Source organism: Panthera uncia, chromosome X (assembly GCF_023721935.1).
Source record: "Panthera uncia isolate 11264 chromosome X, Puncia_PCG_1.0, whole genome shotgun sequence".
Lineage (NCBI taxonomy): Eukaryota > Metazoa > Chordata > Mammalia > Carnivora > Felidae > Panthera > Panthera uncia.
In genome coordinates this window covers 6,298,732-6,319,039 of record NC_064817.1, presented here as the reverse complement: position 1 = coordinate 6,319,039, position 20,308 = coordinate 6,298,732, and the positions used below count along the sequence as shown (strand labels likewise).

Genomic DNA, 20,308 nt, shown 5'->3' with positions numbered 1-20,308 from the left:
ACCCAAAAACCAAATAACCTGATCAAAAAATGGGCAGGAGACATGAACAGACACTTCTCCAAAGAAGCCATCCAGATGGCCAACAGACATATGAAAAGATGCTCAACATCACTCATCATCAGGGAAATGCAAATCAAAACCACAAGGAGATATCACCTCACACCTGTCAGAGTCACTAAAATCAACAACCCAAGAAACAGCAGGTGTTGGCGAGGATGTGGAGAAAGGGAAGCCCTCCTACACTGTTGGTGGGAATGCAAACTGGTGCAACCACTGTGGAAAACAGTATGGACGTTCCTCAAAATGTCACAAATAGAACCACCCTACAATGCGGGGTTTATACTACTAGGTATTTACCCAAAAAATACCCAAAAAAAGGAGAATTCAAAGGGATACACGAGCCCTTAAGTCTATTGCAGCATTATTTACAACAGCCAAATTGTGGAAGCAGCCCAAGTGTCCATTGATAGATGAATGGATAAAGAAGATGTGGCATATATACACAATGGAATATTATTCAGCCACAAAAAAGGACGAAATCTTGCCATTTGCAAAAACACGAATGGTGCTACAGAGTATAGCACTAAGTGAAATAAGTCAGTCAGAGAAAGACATACCATATGATTTTACTCATATATGGAATTTAAGAAAACAGACAAGCAAATAAAAAAAAAAAGAGAGATGCTTATCTATAGAGAACAAACTGATGGTCACCAGAGGGGAGGTGGGGGGGGGGATGGTGAAGGGGATAAAGACTACACTCATCATGATGAGCACTGAGCAATGTACAGAAGTGTTGAATCACTATAATCCAACACTGTATGTTAACGACACTGGAATTAAAATTAAAAAGAAACTTAATAAAAACAGACAAATGAAAAAAGATTCTATAAATAAAAAAAGGGGACACCTGGGTGGCTCAGTCGTCCGAGCATCTGGCTCTTGATTTCAGCTCAGGTCATGATCTCAGTTTGTGGGATCAAGCCCCACGTCGGGTTCTGTTTTGACGGCGTGGAGCCTGCTTGGGGTTTTCTCTCTCTGTCTGTCTCTCTGTCTCGCTGTCTCTCAAAATCAATAGATAAACATTAAAAAAAAAATAGAATCCCTTGGGGCAAGAGACACGGGCGCCCTGCTGGAGATGTGTAGTTATTTTACGATCTGCTCCAAGCAGTGCCCGTCCTGGGCGGGAGGCATTGTCGAGTCATCAGAGATGCAGGGACATCAGCTCGTGGATATTGTTGTCACAATATCCATCTTGGCTAGACCTGTGTTGACACAGTTTTCTCTTACATGAAGCTAATTACTTCTCTTTAAGAGACAAACATGGGTGTGTTCGAAGGCCTTGCACCGGCTCTCAAAAGTCAGGGCTTCCTTAGACTTGCCCCGTAAGAGTAAGAAAGCCTGTGTGAGACGTAGGGCTCCATAAAACCATTGAATAAAAACGTCTAAGTAGATTTAAATCCGGGAATTCACCCTAACGTAATAGGCTCTGACCAGCACTGATTATGCTGACGCTAGATCCCTGTTTGGGATTCACCAGAATTAGTCTCTCCGTCCTTGGCATTGGAGTGAAGGATCAGGGCCTCCTGGCAGATCACAGATACAGTCGTACCTCGTGTGTCCCTTTGGCTGTGGGTGTCCATTCTCTAGATGGTATCGGGGAGTTAGGAATGGGGACTGGGTGTGGGGTAATTACACCCTCCTCCTGGCGAGATGCCGCCTCCTCCCAGCAGGTCAAGACCTCTTCTTTTCTTCCTTCTACCTCTCGCAGAAAAATGTGTGTGTGTATGAGTGTGTGTGTGTGTGTGTGTGTGTGTGTGTGTGTGATATTCCTTCACGTGCTCACTCTAGAAGCTGGAGAAACAGAAATCTCCCTGATTCTGGTTAATACTGAGTAATGGCCAAGCTGACTGTGTCTCTGTACTTTCTTAGACTTCTCATAGACCCATATCTCAAACTGGGACAGAGACAGAATTTTGGGGGTGGATTTATCTTCCACTTGCCAAACATTTACAACAGCACAAAGGAGGGTGGGGCACTCCAAGAGAATATGATGTGTATGCAAGCCCCAAAGGGGGAGAATTTGGAAACCTGAGAGGTTGTGTTCGGCTTCCTGAAGAAGCCCCCCGGGGCAGGCTGAGGGATCCCAACATCATTTTGGACCTAGCAGAGAGACAATGGAAAATTCTCCTTTATCACTGATCATGATGACCCTGAGTGGGAACTGGAGTGACAGATAATAGTCTCTCTCTCTCTCTCTCTCTCTTTTTAGACGGACTTTAATTTTTAGAGCAGTTTCAGGGTCACAGAAACACAATTTTTGATTTTTTAAAAAATGTTTTTATTTCTTTTTGAGAAAGAGAGAGAAAGAGGGAGACACAGAATCTGAAGCAGCCTCCCAGCTCTGAGCTGTCAGCATAGAGCCCGATGCGGGGCTCAAACTCACAGACCGTGAGACCATGACCTGAGCCGAAGTCGGACGCTTAACCGAGCCAGCCAGTACCCCAGGGTCACAGCAAAATTGAGGGGAAGGTATAGAGATTTCTCTCCTACTCCCTGCTCTCATACATGCATAGCCTCCCTCGCTGTTGACATCTGCCACCAGAGCAGTACTATTTGTTATAGCTGATGAACCTACGTTGACACATTGTTATCACCCAGTCTGCACTTGACATTAAGGTTCCTTCTTGGTGGTGTACATTCTGTGGGTTTGGACAAATGTATAATGGTGAGTAGCCACCATTATAATATCATACAGAATAGTTTCACTGCCCTAAATATACCCTGTGCCCTACCTGTTCATCCCTCCCGCCCCCCCCCCCACCCCGACCCCATATCCTGGCAACCACTGATCTCTTTACTGTCTCCGTAGTTTTGCCAGAATTTTCCAGAATATCATGTAGCTGGAATCATATAGTCTGTAGCCTTTTCAGACTGGCTTCTTTCACTTAGTAATGTGCATTTAAAGTTTCTCCCTTTGTTTTCATGGCTTGGTAGCTCATTTCTTTTTGGCACTGAATAGTATCCCACGTCTGGATGGACCATTATGTATCCATTTACCTTCTGGAGGCCATCTTGGTTGCTTCCGAGTTTTGGCAACTATGATAAAGCTGCTGTAGGTTTTCGCGTGGACATAAGTTTTCAGCTTCTTTGGGTAAATACCAAGGAGCGCGATTGCTGGACCATGAGAGTCTTTTTTAATTCGGGAAGATCCCCATCTCCTGTTTTAATGGAAGGTGTGGATAATTAGAGGCTTCCTGTGAGGATAGGTTTAGGAATGATGGAACCAGATACCAAACCCTGGAAGAGGTAATGCTAACAGAGAATTCAAAATAGTTCAAAATGATGAAAGTTCCTTGAAAAACCTTGATCAGTGATTCGAATGCTTAATAACTCCATTCCAAACTGTCTCCTTTTTGAAAATAAGACTGCTGAAATGAATACCTTTCACAACTGGGAAGAATTCTGCCAAGTGCCTGTTACCTGACCCAGCCCGCCTGTCCTCCCCCTCGGCCTGGGTCGGCCGGGCTTTTCTGTCGGGCCTATTTTAATGGTAGGTGCCCGTCTGCATTCGTGAAGGGTGAACAATAACCGCCGCATTCTGATTGGTTAACCAAGGAGTGAGTCATGTTTGCAAAGCCGCCCTGCTCTTAGGTGGAGACACAGTTTCCCCAGCGGACTCGGGCCTGGCCAGCGAGATGACGAGTGGGGTCCTCCGCCTGGTCAAGAACGCGGGGCTCTTGGGCTCCCTGGCTGGCCAGGTGTGCTCCCTGGTGACGCTCTGCATCCCTCAGTGGCTGACCCTCTCCTCGGGCTTACTGGAGAGTGAGAAGTACACGCTGGGCCTGTGGGAAACGTGTGTGACTCAAGACACGGGTGGCCGTGTGTGCCAGGCCTCTGCCAGCCTGCGGGACCTGGCCACCGAAATGCTGGTGGCCCGCATCCTCATGTGTGGCGCCTGTGTCGCTGGCTCGCTCGGGCTGGTGGCCGTCCTTCTGGGACTGACATGTGTGAGGTACGGGGGCCACCAGGGAAGCTCTTTGGAGAGAAGCACGAACGTTGCAGGGGGAGCTCTGTTCTTCCTCGCTGGACTCGCCACTTTGGTGCCTGTGTCCTACATCGCCCGGGTCACCGTGCAGAGGTTCTGGGGCCCTGAGTTCCCAACCGACGTGCCCCGGTGGGACTATGGCAATGCCATGTTCGGCGGCTGGATTGGCGGATTTTTCCTTTTGACCGGAGGCCTTCTTCTGATCGCGTCACAGCTTTGTGCCAACAGATTGGCTGAAAAACCCACCTCTTTTCCTTCAAAACTGGACTTCTCAAGAAAAGTGCCTTTTGCTAAAGTAGACTTTGTTTAAAAATGGACCACCGACCGGGGCGCCTGGGTGGCTCAGTCGGCCGAGCGTCCAGCTCCTGCTTTCAGCTCGGGTGACGATCTCGCGTTTCGTGAGTTCAAAGCCCGCATCAGGCTTTGCGCTGGCAGCGCGGAGCCTCCTTGGGGTTCGCTCTCCCTCTCCCTCTCCCTCTCCCTCTGCCCCTCCCCCACTCACTCTCGCCTTTAAAAAAATGGACCGTTAACCTCAAGCTTTCTGAAGAATGTTTCCAACGCGGCACTGTTTTCCTTGTCTTTCAGAAATTGTACTACTATTTTTTTTTATTAAAGTGTAGTTGACACTTTGTTTAATCAGAAATCATACTTCTTTCTCTCCTTCTCTCTTCCTCTTTGCTTTCCCGCAGTGGATTGACTTCATTTTCATCTGTTGCTGCTCACGATTAAATACCAGCTGAAAAAGCCTCCTCGAATGGGTGAATTTATACTCCATTTTCCCACTTCAAAGTCAAGTATCACACCCTAGGAAAAGCGGGTGCCTGAAGTTCACATGCTATCGGAAAGGTGGGAGGTGAGAAGGCAATACTGAGAAAGGTGGGCAGCCTCACAACGTTAGGGAAAGGAAGGACAACACACAGTGGTGTCCTGTTTGTAGCAGTCCACACAAATTATAGCAAAGTAATCACTAAAGAGTTCATTTTTAAATATATTAATGATTCAGGGGCACCTGGCTGGCTCAGCCAGTGGAACGTGCGGCTCTTGATCATGAGGTTGTAAGTTCGCTTGGCTGTAAGTTCACGTTGGCTGTAGAGATGACTTAAAGATAAAATCTTGAAAAAAATAAAATAAAATCTTAAAAAAAAAACATTCTAGGGGCGCCTGGGTGGCTCAGTCAGTTGAGTGTCCAACTTCAGCTCAGGTCATGATCTCGCGGTTCACGAGTTCGAGCCCCACGTCGGGCTCTGTGCTGACAGCTCAGAGCCTGGAGCCTCTGCTTCGGATTCTGTGTCTCCCTCTCTCTCTGCTCCTCCCCCACTCGTGCTCTCTCTCTGTCTCTCAAAAATAAATCAAGGTTAAAAAAAAATTTTTTTTTTAATTCTAATAATTCAGCCAGGCATTCAAAATGACTGACCTTTGGGATCCGGCTGACAATGTTTCCCAGCGGGGACTCTGGACTAACAGCGTCAACATTCAGTGGGGACTTGTTAGAAATGCAAATTCTTAACTCCCAAACCAGACCTACTGAATCAGAAATGCTGAGTTGGGGGTCTAGGAAATTGCGTTTTGCACGCCTTCCAGTGAAGTTTCTGATGCCCACTCACGACTGAGAAGCCCCGCTTTGCAGAGAGACCTGAGGCCTGGCGGGAAGCGGGAACACATCTGGTGTCTGAGGTTGCCTTCAACAAGGCCAGCGGCCAAGGGATCATCAAATGTGCAGTGAGAACTGTTGGAAACCATCTCTGCTACGTCAGTCAGTTTTAGTCGGGAAAATTCTAGATATTTCGAACAGGAACGATCTAATACAGAGAATTAGGTATTGGAAGATTAGACTAGCTGGTGGAGTGAAAGTCAGGGAAAATCACTCCCAGCTATTAGGAGATGTGGAGGCTTCTGAAATTCCAGGAAACAGCAGCTTATGTTCATAGCCACGAACATAGCCCGTGTCACCGGAGCAGGGGATTTATAGGAGGATGGACTGGAAGGTCGGGAAGAGTGGACAAGCAGAGAGGGATGACCATGGCTTAACAACAGATAGCCCCACAGGCTGAAAGTGATGGATTCTTTGCCAGATTTCTGCCCCATCTCTCAAAACACTAGCACGGCTCACAGGAATGGCTGCCAGCAGCCATGGTAATTCATTCGTGTAGGAAACATCTATGGAGTGGCCCCCGTGTGCCACGTTTCTACCACATAGCTGGCCCCAGCTGAATCTCCTGGGAGTGGACTCTGACCCTTGCTGGACCAATCACATTCTTTCCCGAGAGACTGGCAGCTGGGGAGACAAGTCATATGTGCAACAGAGTGTGGCAAATGTCCGTGACCTCCTACTGCTCGGGATCATGGATCAGCACCGGTATATTCTTTTTCTTTTTGAGACTGGTTCAATTTCTCCTTGGATTCTGCAAACTACCCCCAGGACTCTTCCGATAAGTCGTTTTGCATGTTTCCTTTTCGGTTTAGGTCAGGGCTTCTCAACTAGGCATCGTAGACATTTGGGGCGGGATAATTCTTCATGCTGGGGGTTATCATGCACATTGTAGGTTGTTGAGCAGTATCTCTGGCCTCTACGCACTAGATGCCAGTAGCACTCTACCTCCTAAGTTGTGCCAATGAAAAATATCTCCAGACATTGCCAGATGTCCCCTAAGGGGACAGAGTCATCCCAGTTGAGAATCACTGACTTAGACAAACTCAAGTAAATTTCTCTTATTGAATGAAATAAGAAGAGTCTTTACATCCCTCGTATGCCCCAACATCTCTGGAAGACACGATTCCCTTACTCAGGAGATCTCAAAATTGGGTGAGCGATAACATCTACACCTGTAAAATGCCAGCAATAGTTAGATGGCTTCCGGTCTGAGGGAGACAGTCACACTAATTCCTGGCAAGATCCAAAGGGTCATGATGCTCAAGGTAGGACAAGGGCTGCTGCCCTAAAATGGGAAACCAATCCTGATATGGGGAGACTTACAGTGGCAGCTTCTGTCTATTGCCAGTAGGGTCTAGAATCAGTGTTGCAACCATGGACGTCCATGGTCTTTATCACACCTCCCTATGGTGTTGACAGGCCTTCATGCCAGGCTTCTTCCCTGGAGTTCCTTTTCTGGACTAGCTGCAGGCCTGGTTTGTAGGTGAAGAGTGACCTCATGGAACTATGTTGGCCCAACAGAAGCCACCCTCGGTGATCTCACCCATACTTTCTAGCCCTTGCTCTACCAGGGCTGGACTTTCTTCCTTCTCCCAGAGGTTCAGTCACTCAAGTCCCAGAATGCCTGGCAGCCCAATCTGTCTGCAATGCCAATCTGAATCGCACTTAACGTGAGGGAAAGTAGAAATCGGATCGGCTAGATTGTTCCTAGAAAATTCATGTTGGCCATCCAAGATCGCCATCATCCTAGGAGTTCGTAAACTGTATATCTACTATCACATCCTAGTATTTTTGCGGATTATTGAATTCAAGTTTATTAGTTACCAGGTTTTAGAAATTGTTTCTTTTCCTTTTGGAAAAATCAAGCAAATGCGCTCTGCCTTCAGCTGGCACTTAGATATTTTTTTTTTTTTTAATTACAAAAAGAGGTTTTGGGTTTTTTTTATGGTTATTTGTTTTTGAGAGACAGACAGAGCATGAGTGGGGGAGGGGCAGAGAGAGAAGGAGACACAGAATGAAGCATCTCCAGGCTCTGAGCTGTCAGCCCAGAGCCTGACGCGGGACTAGAACTCATGAACAGTGAGATCATGACCTGAGCTAAAGTCGGACACTTAACCGACTGAGCCGCCCAGGTGCCCCAAGAGGTATTTTATCCATGCCTTGGGTCGTAACCCAATTGGACCTATGGAATACGTCCCGTGAATTAGCAAGCTACTTATGTGTCAGCCAAGATGGGACTAAAAAGATGCTTAGGTAGTGTTGTTCATAACAGAAAACAAGTAAAAACCATCAAATACCTACCAATAGGGGACTGGGATATAAATGACAGTAACAATCTACGTGGATTATTTATTTTAGTCTCACAACAATCATAGATGAGGACAAAACAATTATTATCCCAGTTTTACAGATGGAGAAACTGAGGGACTGAGTTAAATAAGCAGCCAAGAGCAAACTGTTAGTGGCCGTTGAAGATGCCAAGCTTCACACTATTGGCTCTGCTACCCTTTCCACTTCCTGTACCTGCCGGCGGGAATCAGATCAGACCCTGGCCTGGGGTGGGTGGCAGGGCGATGCTGGTCGTCTGAGGATTTGGCAAGTCACAGAAAGACCTGTACAGTTTATATGATGATGGGTCTGATTGATACACGTCATTTATGATACGAAAATGTGATTTTCATTTTCTACCACAAACTATAAAAATGAGCCCTGAATGTTTTTTGTGGCTTCTGGAGTGGAACTTTATATGCCAGGAGAGAGCTCGGAATTTATTCACTTCCTGGGTGAATATCCCAGGAAGAAGTCCATGTTGCGCAGGTCAGGAGGAGTCTGGGAATATCAGCTCATCAAACTTGATGAAAAGCTACAGCAGACACTGCTGTGTGTTCGCCATAACCTACTTTTCTTTTCTCCTGGGCACGTAGTTGGACTAAATTTCCCAGCCACATGGCTGGCACTAGTCGCTATTAAGTGAGCAGAAATACTGCATAGCGCTTCCAGGCCAACCTATGAAGTGCTCCATGAGCGATGCCCCATACTCCTGTCACTAGAAGCAGACAGGCCCAGAGAACTCGCCATCTACCTATTGAGGACATCTGGCTACAAGAGGGAAGGACCCGGGGCCCCTGAGTCACAACTTGGAGGAAATAGGCCTATACTGAGTTCACTCACTGTTGTTTTATCTTTTGTCAATGCTTCCCAAATGAACAAAAACTCGTGGGGTTTTGGCTGGAATTACAATACATGGATGAGAATGGCCAATTTACAACATCGAGTCATGACATTCATGAACATAGTCTACACCTCTGTTGAATAACTTGTTTTTCCTGACTTTAAATAAGATTCTTTTTTTTCCCCCCATGACAGTTTTGCACATCTTTAAATGTATTCCTTGGACCACTACTGGTTTTCTTACCATTGGAAATAGTATATATTTTTTAAAAAGTTGTCACTGGCATTTAGGAATGCCATTGGGTTTTATTTTTATGTTTGTTGAGGAGCACCTGGGTGGCTCAGTTGGTTGAGCCTCTGACTTGGACTTAGGTCATGATCTCATGGTTTGTGAGTTGGTGACCCGCATTGGGCTCGCTGCTGTCAGCGTGGAACTCGCTTGGGATCCTTTGTCCCCTACTCTCTGCCCCTCCTGGACTCTCACACGTGAATGCTCTCTGTCTCAAAAATAAGTATTTTTTAAAAATTAAAAAAATTCTTTGTTTAGATATAATTTGTACACCATAAAATTCGTTCCTTTAAGGCACACAACTTGCAGAGTTTTAGTAAATTTATAGAATTGTAGGACCATAATCACAATCCAGGTTTAGACTATCCTTGTCTGCCTCAAATGTTTCCTAATGCCCACTGGTGGCCATTCCCCATTCCCACACCTAGCACCAGGGAACCACTTCTCTGTGTCTGTGTCGACTGCTCCTTTTCTAGAAAATTCCTATAAATGGAATCATGACTATGCAGTCTTTTCTTGGATTTTCTACATAAACATGTTGCCTCGGAAAAATTACGGCTTTGTTTTGTCCGCTTTGTTTTGTCCTTTCCAGTCCTTCTACTTTTTTTTTTTCCATCCTCTATTTGTATAGTGGTTATCCTTAACATTTTAACATATATACTCACTTAAAATCTAAAGTTGGTTGGGACACCTGGCTGGCTCGGTTGGTAGAGCATGTGACTTTAGATCTCGGGGTCATGAGTTCAAATCCCATGTTGGACATAGAGATTACACAAACAAATAAATAATTTTTTTTTTAAATCTAAAGTTAATTAATGACTCAGAATAAATAGGACATTAAAAAGATTTAGCCCTAACTATTCCTCTCCTGTCTTAAAAAATTTTTTTAACTTTATTTAAGTAATCTCTACATCCAATGTAGGCTCAAAATCACGACCCCGAGATCTAGACCTTCTTCTAACTGAGCCAGCCAGGCACCCTTTCCTCTCCTGTATTACATGCTATCTGTGAACTCCATAATATCAGCATTTAAAAATTATAACCAGGGGCGCCTGGGTGGTTCAGTCGGTTAAGCACCCGACGTCTACTCAGGTCATGATCTCACAGTTTGTGAGTTCGAGCCCTGCATCGGGCTCTGTGCTGACAGCTCAGAGCCTGGAGCCTGCTTTGGGTTCTGTGTCTCCCTCTCTCTCTGACCCTTCCTCCTTCATGCTCTGTCTCTCTGTCTCAAAAATAAAGAAACATTAAAAAAACTTTTCAGATATGCCCACGTGCTCACCAATTCCTTTGTTTATCATTACTTCTGGATCCAAGTCTTTTATTCTGGGCCGAATTACTTTCTTCCCAAAGTGCCTCCTTTTGTGAAGTTCCTTTTCTGAAAATGTCTTCATTTTGTCCTTATTCTTGAGTGATAGGTTATAGGTTAGTATGCATAGAATTACTGGTTGAGCATTATTTTCTTTCAGCACTTTGAAGATATTATTTTACTGTTTTTGCTCTTTCTTGAAGTCTGGTGTTTGTTGGTCTAATTATAGATCCTTTATCATTTAATTTCTGCTTTCTCTCTAGTCTCCTTAAAAAATTTCTCCTTATATCTGAAGTTTCTGCATTTTCACTATAATAGGTGTGAACCTATTTTTATTTGCCCTACTGAAGGACCCAATGTACTTCCTCAATTTGAGGACTCAGATCTTTCACTAGAAAGATCTAGAAAAATTTCAACCTCATTTCAAATGTCGCCTTTTTCGGGGCGCCTGGGTGGCTCAGTCGGTTGAGTGTCCGACTTCAGCTCAGGTCACGATCTCGTGGTTCATGAGTTTCAGTCCCACATCTGGCTCACTGCTCTCAGCACCAAAGCTGTCAGCACAGAGTCTGCTTCTGATCCTCTGTCCCCATCTCTCTGCCCCTCCCTCGCTTGTGCTCTTGAGCTCTCTCCCCCAAAAATAAACATTAAAAAATATATATCGCCTTTTCCGTAGTCTATTTGTATTCCAGTGAAATGCCCAGAGACATACATACATCAGGCCTTCTTCCTCCACTTTCCATGCCTCTTAAGCACTCTTTTTTTTTTTTTTAATGTTTATTTATTTTTGAGAGAGACAGAGAGACAGAGAACGAGCAGGGAAGGGGCAGAGAGAAAGCCACAGAATCCGAAGCAGGTTCCAGGCTTTGAGCTGTTAGCACAGAACCCGACGCGGGGCTCAAAACCATGGACCTCGAGATCATGACCTGAGCCGAAGTCGGATGCTTAGCTGACCGAGCCACCCAGGCGCCCCTTAAGTACTCTTTCATATTTCAACTTCCAGGCTGTGTTTCAGGCCATCTCTTCAGATTTATCCCCCAAGTTACCCATTTCTCTCATCAGCTGTATCTATCTGCCTACCTAACCCTACCATGGTGTTTCATATTTCAAAAATTACATTTCTTATTAATATTTTCAAATGTCCCCTTGGGGAGGGAAGCAAAATCACCCCAGGAGACCCTTGAGTTAAAGATAGTCAAAGACCAGGCAAATGGACGCTATGACATATTGAGCCAATACAGTTTTATTGGATAGTTTTCCTCAAAATCCTCTCAACACGCCATAGCGCTCATTAGCGAGGGTCGTTGGCTACCTGTAACCCAGAGGTTCTCGGTGGGGAGCACTTCTGCCCCCAGAGGACACTGGGAAATGTCTGGAGACATTTTTGGTCTCGACAGAAGGGGAGAGGAAGTACCCCTGGCACCTACTGGGTAGAGGCAACAGATGCGGATAAACATCCTACAAGGTACAGCATAGCCCCCCCCCCCAAAACAAACCCGGCCCCATATGTCAATAGTGCTGAGGTTGAGAAACCCTGTGCTAACTTAACCAGTTATAATGTCTTAAAGATCTCTAAGCTCTAAACGTGATTATTTTCCTGTGTGCATGTGTGAGTTTTTTTCCCCAGAAATCTTGCATTAAATTTTTAAATTTTAAAAGTTTATTCACTTATTTTGAGAGAGAGACAGAGAGAGAGAGAGGCAGAGAAAGAGAGAGAGAGAATCCCAAGCAGACTCTGCCTTGCCAGCATGGAGCCCGATGTGGGGCTTGAACTCACAAACTAGGAAATCATGGCCTGAGCTGAAATCAGGAACCCGACGTTCAACTGACTGAGCCACCCAGACGCCCCAAGAAATCTTTTTTTTAATGTTTATTTTGGGGGGGGGGACGAGCGGGGGAGGGGCAGAGAGAGAGGGAGACAGAGGATCTGAAGCGGGCCCTGTGCTGACAGCAGAGAGCCCAATGTGGGGCTCAAATTCATGAACGGTGAAATCTCGACCTGAACCAAAGTCAGCCGTTGAACCGACTGTGTCAGCTTATTTATAAGCTTTGACTCGGCTTAGAGTGGGTTGTGTGCAGTGACACTTGCACCTGAGTGGTTGCAATAAACAACTATTTTTTCCTGCCTTTGTTTTTTTTGTTTTGTTTTGTTTTGTTTTAATGTCTATTTATTTTTGAGACAGAGACAGAGCATGAACGGGGGAGGGTCAGAGAGAGGGAGACACAATATCTGAAGCAGGCTCCAGGCTCCGAGCTGTCAGCACAGAGCCCGACGCGGGGCTCGAACTCACGGACCGTGAGATCATGACCTGAGCCGAAGTCGGACGCTTAACCGACTGAGCCACCCAGGCGCCCCTTGATTTTTGGTAGCGTATGCATGCAATGTGTTTGTCTACAGATTTCAGGAAGTGAAAAGCTTCAAAGGAAGGAAGACACACCCTGAAAAACCAAATACGTTTTATTTGATGTTAAATGAGTAGATGACGACAACAATATGATATGTAGGTAGGACATTTTTTCAAGAAAGCTATTGGCAGCCATTCCGAAGAGTAGGTCCTTTGTCCAGACCTTTTGTTTTGGACATTTGCCCCCAGCCCTGGGTTTCACTTGACTCCACTGTTTTATGGAAAATGTTTCACAGGAGAACGTGGAGGCACTTATTAGCGAGAAGGTGGCAGTTGTGAGTCCTAGTGCGAATGCGTAGGAGAAGCATTTCCTTATTAGCATTTCTTTTGCAGTGGGAAAGCTAAGTCATAAAAATCCACTGTGAAATTCCAGCTTGACGTATTTTACACGAAGCAGATATCTTCTATGAAGCAAAATCGAGATTGCGCACCGACTTATTTGGATCTTTTTCAGTTGGAGTCCTTGGGAGTAGAGGCAGGGCTAATCAGAAAATGATACTCCTCAGGCTCCTGCCTCTGCCGATTAGCAGAAGGGCGTGAGGCAGGGCTTTTGCTCAGAGTGGGTAACATGAACACCTGCCCATGCAGAAGATTTTAGGGGCCTCCAAAATCCGTCTCCTGGCTATGAAGCCTGATATTCTCAACACCGTATTCGCTGTTCCACAATCTCCTGGGCAATGGGCTTTCTAATCGCGTGAAGGCAGCAGTCTTAGTTACATTAGCAAAACGAGTTTGGGGTTGACTGCCAGTTTGATGACCTCACTCTCCAGGAATAATACTTCCTTGCCAATGGAGGGCTGAGGGAATGGACCACGGGACCAGTGAGTTTGGGCAGCATGAAGGAAACCAGTGGGATGGGAACATGCTTTTCCTGAAGACCAAATTTGAAAGACACCCTGTATCTTTAACATTTTACCCGTGGGCCATGTAGAAGGACTCCAGTGTTCAGAAGATGAGGGAATGGCAACTATTAGAAGATCCAGCCAACATTAGAAGATCCACAGCAAGAGATGAACAGTAAAAGAGGTGTGGCCAGGCAGAGTTCGGGGCTCTGAAGAAAGCCCAACATTTGCTGCCTCTTGCCAAATATTTATCACACATAGTTCGTGTTTTGTAAAGCTCATTCCCTCTTCCAAATAGTTTATGAATGTTAACACATTCGACCCTCATGACAGCCCAGTGATAGATGTACAATTATGACCCCCATTTTCTAGATGAGGGGACCGAGCACAGAGAGGTTAAGTAACTTACTCAAGGTCACATAGATAGAAACAGCCGAGGCAGGCTCTAGAGCCCTTGCTGTGGGCACAGTGCTTCCTGCCTCTCCTGATACCGGAGGGCATTTATTCACATCAAAAGAGAATCAAAAATTGACAAATTCTCTGTCAATTTTAACAATGGCCGTCTGTGGTCTTCTCTACGTCCCACAAAAAATGAAAGTGGATAGGGGCGCCTGGGTGGCTCAGTCGGTTAAGTGTCCGACTTTGGCTCAGGTCACGATCTCACAGTTTGTGAGTTCGAGCCCCACGTCGGGCTCTCGGCTGTCAGCGCAGAGCCGGCTTCAGATCCTCTGTCCCCCCCCCCCCCCCCACCTCTGCCCCTCCCCCTTTTGTGCTCTCTTTCTCTCAACGTAAATAAACATTTGAAAAGAAAAAGAGCAAAGATGTGTCCAATTTATTGAAGGAATGACACCCTGTGGTTTGGCAACACTAACCCTGCCCTTTCTTCCTTCCTTCCTTCCTTCCTTCCTTCCTTCCTTCCTTCCTTCTTCTTTCTTTCTTTCTTTCTTTCTTTCTTTCTTTCTTTCTCTTTCTTTCTTTCTCTTTCTTTCTCTTTCTTTCCTTCTTTCTCTTTCTTTCTTTCTTTCTTTCTTTCTTTCTTTCAATTCTTTTTTAATGTTTATTTATTTTTGAGAGAAAGAGAGTGTGTGAGCAGGGGAGAGAAAGAGAGAGAGGCACAGAATCTGAAGCGGGCTCCAGGCTCTGAGCTGTCAGCGCCGCTATCTCTGCCGTTTCTAAGTCACAACTCAGTCATTTGCTTCCCCACACGCACACGCGGTCATGTCACTGTGGCATGGGAAGAGAGACATAATGGTGGGGATGCCATTACCCATGTTGCAAGCCACCATTCACATTCAAAGGGATAAATAGGGGCGCCTGGGTGGCTCAGTCGGTGAAGCGTCCGACTTCGGCTCAGGTCATGATCTCACGATCTGTGAGTTCGAGCCTCGCGTGGGGCTCTGTGCTGACAGCTCGGAGCCTGGAGCCTGCTTCGGATTGTTTGTCTCCCTCTCTCTCTGCCCCTCCCCTGCTCTATCTCTCAAAAATAAACAAACATTAAAAAAAATGGAAATCCATTTATTTTAACCTTAGTCCATGCTGACCACACATAAAATTCCTTTCCAAAGATTTCCTTTCACAAACCTTCTACAACTTTCCTTTGCATTCAGATTTTGTCCCAAGCCATTTTTCTCCAAACAACCAGCGTCCTTTTGATGAAGGTCCTTCAAGTCCTTGAAACCGGCAGAGTGATCTCCCTCTAGGAGCTCAGCTGCCTCCACGATGACACTTTGCTGGGGGCAAAAGAGAACCTTGGCTTAACGTTGTTGTCCGTTGTCCCAACCTCGAGGATCCTGGAAGTCTACTTCCTTTACGTGGACTGCCCCAGGATACATGCCGGCAATCAGGCTCCAAGCCTGTGCCCCGTCCCCTCATATGCATCTGAAGGGTCTCAGGACCGAGCTTTTATTAAACGGTAGTAAACGGTGTTTCCCTAGCAACAGCTAGCCCCTCAAGGTCCTGGAAACCTTGCTTCCAGAATTCCTTAGAGACTTACTCTATCCCTGAACCCCTTCCGACCTGAGGGTAGATAATGAGTTACCCAGAAGGACCCCAATGCAGCTCTTTCCGCCCACGGGTCCTGTCCCCATGCTTTAATAAAATCGGCTTTTTGCACCAAAGACGTCTTCCAGAATTCTTTCTTGGCCTTCAGTTCCAGACGCCACAAGCCCCCCATGACCCCAAAACGTCATCAATTCTAGGACCAAATTACCTTCTTTTACCTTCAACAAAAATGTATCTCCATTCCTTATATCTTCCTTACACCTCTCCTACTTTTCTACATACAGAGTCGCTTCCCTTCTTTCCATCTGTCTTAACTATGTTTAACAGAAGAATTTTAATGCTTAGAAACCTTAATCTCCGGGCAAAACTAACTAGTAACCACTCGTGAACTGTTACAGCAGAATTCAGCAGATGGCAAATTCATCAATCGATGAAGCACAAGGCATGTTTTCCAACAGACCCAAATATCCTTTGTTTCATGTGATGAGAAGTCAAAAGCTCAAACTTATGTTTAGCAGTCAATGCTTTAGCACTTTATCTCATTTCGAAAAGACCTAGATGTCTGATGAATCCAATTTCAATTTCTCACCCAAGCAAAAACTTTAAAGTTTCAGGTTACCAAAGCCTTTGAAAGCTATCTTAACAATTACCCGCGAAAGCTTTGAGACCGAATTAACCATCACTTTAAGTCACCTTCTTGCTAGCAAATTGCAAGGGAGATGACATTAGCTTATCTGCCCTTTAGGAAACCTAGATAGAATAAAACGTTTTATATTTAATGCTGATAACTCTATTTTTAATTGGACCAACAAACTTCAATTAGTTTAAATACCGAATTATGTTTCGCTTGCATCAGCTTAAAAGACAGTTGATTCGTTCCCCGTTGTCAGTGCTTACCTGAGACACTGGTGGGGAGATCTGAAGTGGGTGCTGACGGGAGGGTGGGAGGAGGAGCCGATGGTGCCTCAGGCCCTGAGGATGGTAGGCAGGCCACACCCCAAGTGGTGCAGAAACAGGAGGAGGGGGGCGGGAAGCGAAAGAGGTGTGGGCCCAGCAGGCGGGCTGGAGGCCGGTAAAAGTCCAGAGGACAGAGAAGGAGGTCTCCCGGTCTTAAACTCCATCAGCTCAGACAGATGAGCTGGTGCAGGTTTTTCCTGCCAACAGGTGGAAATAGGCAGTCCTTGTCAAGCCAGAGAAGACAGGGAATTTCCCTGAAACAAAGGGGGTTTCCGCAGCTGCTTGGGAATATTCCTTAAAAGCCCTTTCCCGAGGTAAATGAACCACGGTTGCCTCCATTTATAGCCATTAACCTGAGAAATGAATGAAGGTCCTTCGGAAGGTCTTGAAACTCATTTTTGCCCCTTTTCTTCTACCCTTCTCCCCCAGGGCAGACCCTGCCATGGTGATCCCTTGGCCTTTTGCATCTAAAGTCTTTAGGACCCATGGGCTTGCTCTCTGTTGAGCCTGGAGGCAGAAGGGGGTCACCACTAAATTTTCACCGAAGCCAATCTAGCCACTTTCCCCCGTGACCAACAGGTGGCAAATGTGCCACTCTGTTCGTGGTCACGGTATCTCTTCTGTGAGGGGGGTGGGTTGGGCAACCCTTCCTCATAAGCATGTCGTCTGCGAGCTTCCATTTTCCAAGTAACCCGTGGTTTTGATCCACTTAAATTACACAAATCCACTTTCAAAGCCCCTGTATGTAAAGTTGGCCTTAATTAGACCTATTACAGGGGGAGATTTCACTGGGGGGAATGTGATGTTTACCGAGGAACCACTTTACAAGCCATTCTTGTAGTTGCATGGAGAATACGTGGGACTCTGTCCAAGGCCAGCCCTGAAGGTCTGGATGGGACTCAGACTTGCCATCCAGCTCCTTTCGAAGACTTGGGAAGGGAGCCAGGAACTCTTTAACTAAATGCAAAAGGGTATGATTTCCTCCCAGTTCCCAAAGCTTGAGAGCTAAGGGTGTTATGCAAATAATAGTCGGTGGAGAAAGGACATTTCCTAAAGAATGCTATTAAGATTTTACAAAATCTCCATCAGAGAGGAGGAAGAATCTGTTGCCCACAAATCTGGCCACAAAGCCTAAAGGAAGTGTCTGTTTAACATTCTAGCGGAGCACCCAGCCCACTTGGGTCCACAGGCGATGATTTTGGAACACATATTTAAATAGCTGATAGACTGGGGTGCCCGGGGGGCTCAGTATGTTAAGCGTCCGACTTTGGCTCAGGTCATGATCTCACGTGGCTCATGAGTTCGAGCCCCACATTGGGCTCTGACAGCTCAGAGCCTGGAGCCTGCTTCAGATTCTGCGTCCCTCTCTCACTCTGCCCCTCCCCCACTCATGCTCTCTCTCTCTCTCTCTCTCTCTCTCTCTCTCTCTCTCTGAAGAATAAAGAAACATTAAAAAAATTTAAATAGCTGATAGACTTTTGTCACAGTGGGGCAATTTTTTCAAACACTATGCTCTCAAACAAATAAATGTTCTTTGAAAAGAAAGACATTCCAGGTTAGCCCTTTGATTTCTCTCGTGAACTCAGTATGACCCTCAGTCTGTCACTCTAGATTCAAGTGTGTCTGAGTTTTACCCATTAAGACCTTATCTTTTAGTCATTTATTTCATTTGAGGCCATTTACGCATCTGAAGGGCTGTGGATAGCGTGAGCAATCACGCAGCACAAGTGGGAGGTGTGTGTCTCGTATACACCATATCCTCAAAGCTCTCGGTGAAATGTTTTGATGTCACCTCTCATGTGAAAGACACCCAGTGAATGTTGGGGAAAGAATTCATCAGTGAGTGAGCTCAAGGGGTTGTCTCTCTTCTAGGCCGGCCTCCAGGATGATTTCAGAATGTAATCAAATAGGGCATTAGGAGGGCTTAGGAGTTACCCTGGGAGCTGACTGGACCACCTACGAAGTTGGGGAGAAAAAGGCATTCCACAGTCCACGAAGGGCATACCTAATTGCGTGGGGTGCTGGGAGTAGTTATTTAAATTTGTAATAACAAGAGGCACCTGGGTGGCTCAGTTAGGCATCTGACTCTCGATTTCACATCGGGTCATGATCTCACGGTTCATGAGTTCAAGCCCTGTGTTGGGCTCTTTGCTGACAGTGTGGAGCCTGCTCGAAATCCTCTTTCTCTCTCTCTGTCTCAGAAATAAGTAGATAAACTTAAAAAAAAAAAAAAAAACAACCTAGATATATCTGGGCATCTGGGTGGCTCAGCTGGTTAAGCGTCCAACTTTGGCTCAGGTCATGATCTCGAGGTTCATGAGTTCAAGCCCTGCGTGGGGCTCTGCACTGAAGGTATGCAGCCTGCTTGGGATCCTCTCTCCCTCTCTCTGTCTCTGCCCCTCCCTGCTTGCATTCTCTCCATCTCTCTCTCTCAAAATTAATAAACCACAAAAGCATGTATGAGACAATTAGGGGAATTTGAACATTGACTACACATTTGTTTCCATTAGGAAAGTATTAACTTTTTTTTGGTGTGATAATGACAGTGTGGTTATGTTATGAAAAAGGAGTCCTTATCTTTTAGAGATGTGTTTTGAAGTATTCATCAATACAATGATACACTGCCAGGGATTTATTACAAAATGATCCAAGACTGGGGTTGGTGAGAGTCGGTGAGGATAGGGATGAAACACTATAGGGCACCTAATGAGAATTCTTGAAGCTGAGAAAATCGCTGGTCTACTTTTGAAGGCATTGGAAAATTTCCACAATAAAAACATGGAAACAGTCTCATGAGTTCAGACTCCAGAGTTGAGTTTATACTCTCAGGAGAAAAAGACAAAAATGAAAACTAACAGTGAAAACAATTTTAAAATGCCATCGGTCAACACCAAGGTAATTAAGGACTTCTTCCCCCTTACTCTAGCAATTTCACAATTAAAGGGAAAAAATGAAGCATTTACCTTGCCTTTTGTGTCTGAGCTGAATTGTAGGGAACCCAAGTAGCCACACTTGATGAGAGAAAGCTCTTCTTTACAAAAGCATTCTAGTTAATAAATCTGACAAAAATGTTCACATTAGAAAGTCACCACTCGTAATCCTTAGTGCAATCATTGATTCGCACAAGGACCATCAAAAGGTGGAAGCTGGATGAAATTTACGAGAGGGTTTGGGTTTTCCCCTTCTGGATCCACCCATCAATATTAGCATCACTAAAAAGGTAAATAACCATTTACCACCTGCTACAATGCACTCAGTCTAAGTAGGGCATCGCCTTTGACATACTCTTCCACAAACAGCTGACCTGGAATCTAATGAAGCCTTGAGATGTGACAAGTTTCATGGGAGGACAACAGACCCACTTTCTTAGGCAAATCAAAATTAAGAAAAGGAAAAAAAGGCAAGGGTGCCTGGCTGGTTCAGTCAGTGTAGCATGTGACTCTGGATCTTGGGGTTTTGAGTTTGAGCCCCACGTTCCACGTACAGATTACTTGAAAATAAAATCTTACAAGAACAAAAGGTGGAGTGGGCGCCGAAGGGGAAGTACTTTAGTCTGAGATTTAAGAGACAGAGTGTGCATCTTGTGTGGAAGAAATAAAATTGTAGAATTATTTTGGAGATATGTAACAATTCTGATTAAA

At 45.5% G+C, this 20,308-nt stretch overlaps 1 protein-coding gene across 1 annotated transcript; it reads left to right on the top strand.

Annotated features, from left to right (window-relative positions):
* The first annotated feature begins 3,698 nt into the window (after window positions 1-3,698).
* LOC125932333 (putative claudin-24) lies at window positions 3,699-4,358 on the top strand. Its single transcript, XM_049644874.1, has one exon. It carries the CDS (start codon window positions 3,699-3,701, stop codon window positions 4,356-4,358), a length of 660 nt encoding a protein of 219 aa, XP_049500831.1.
* Window positions 4,359-20,308: the final 15,950 nt, after the last annotated feature.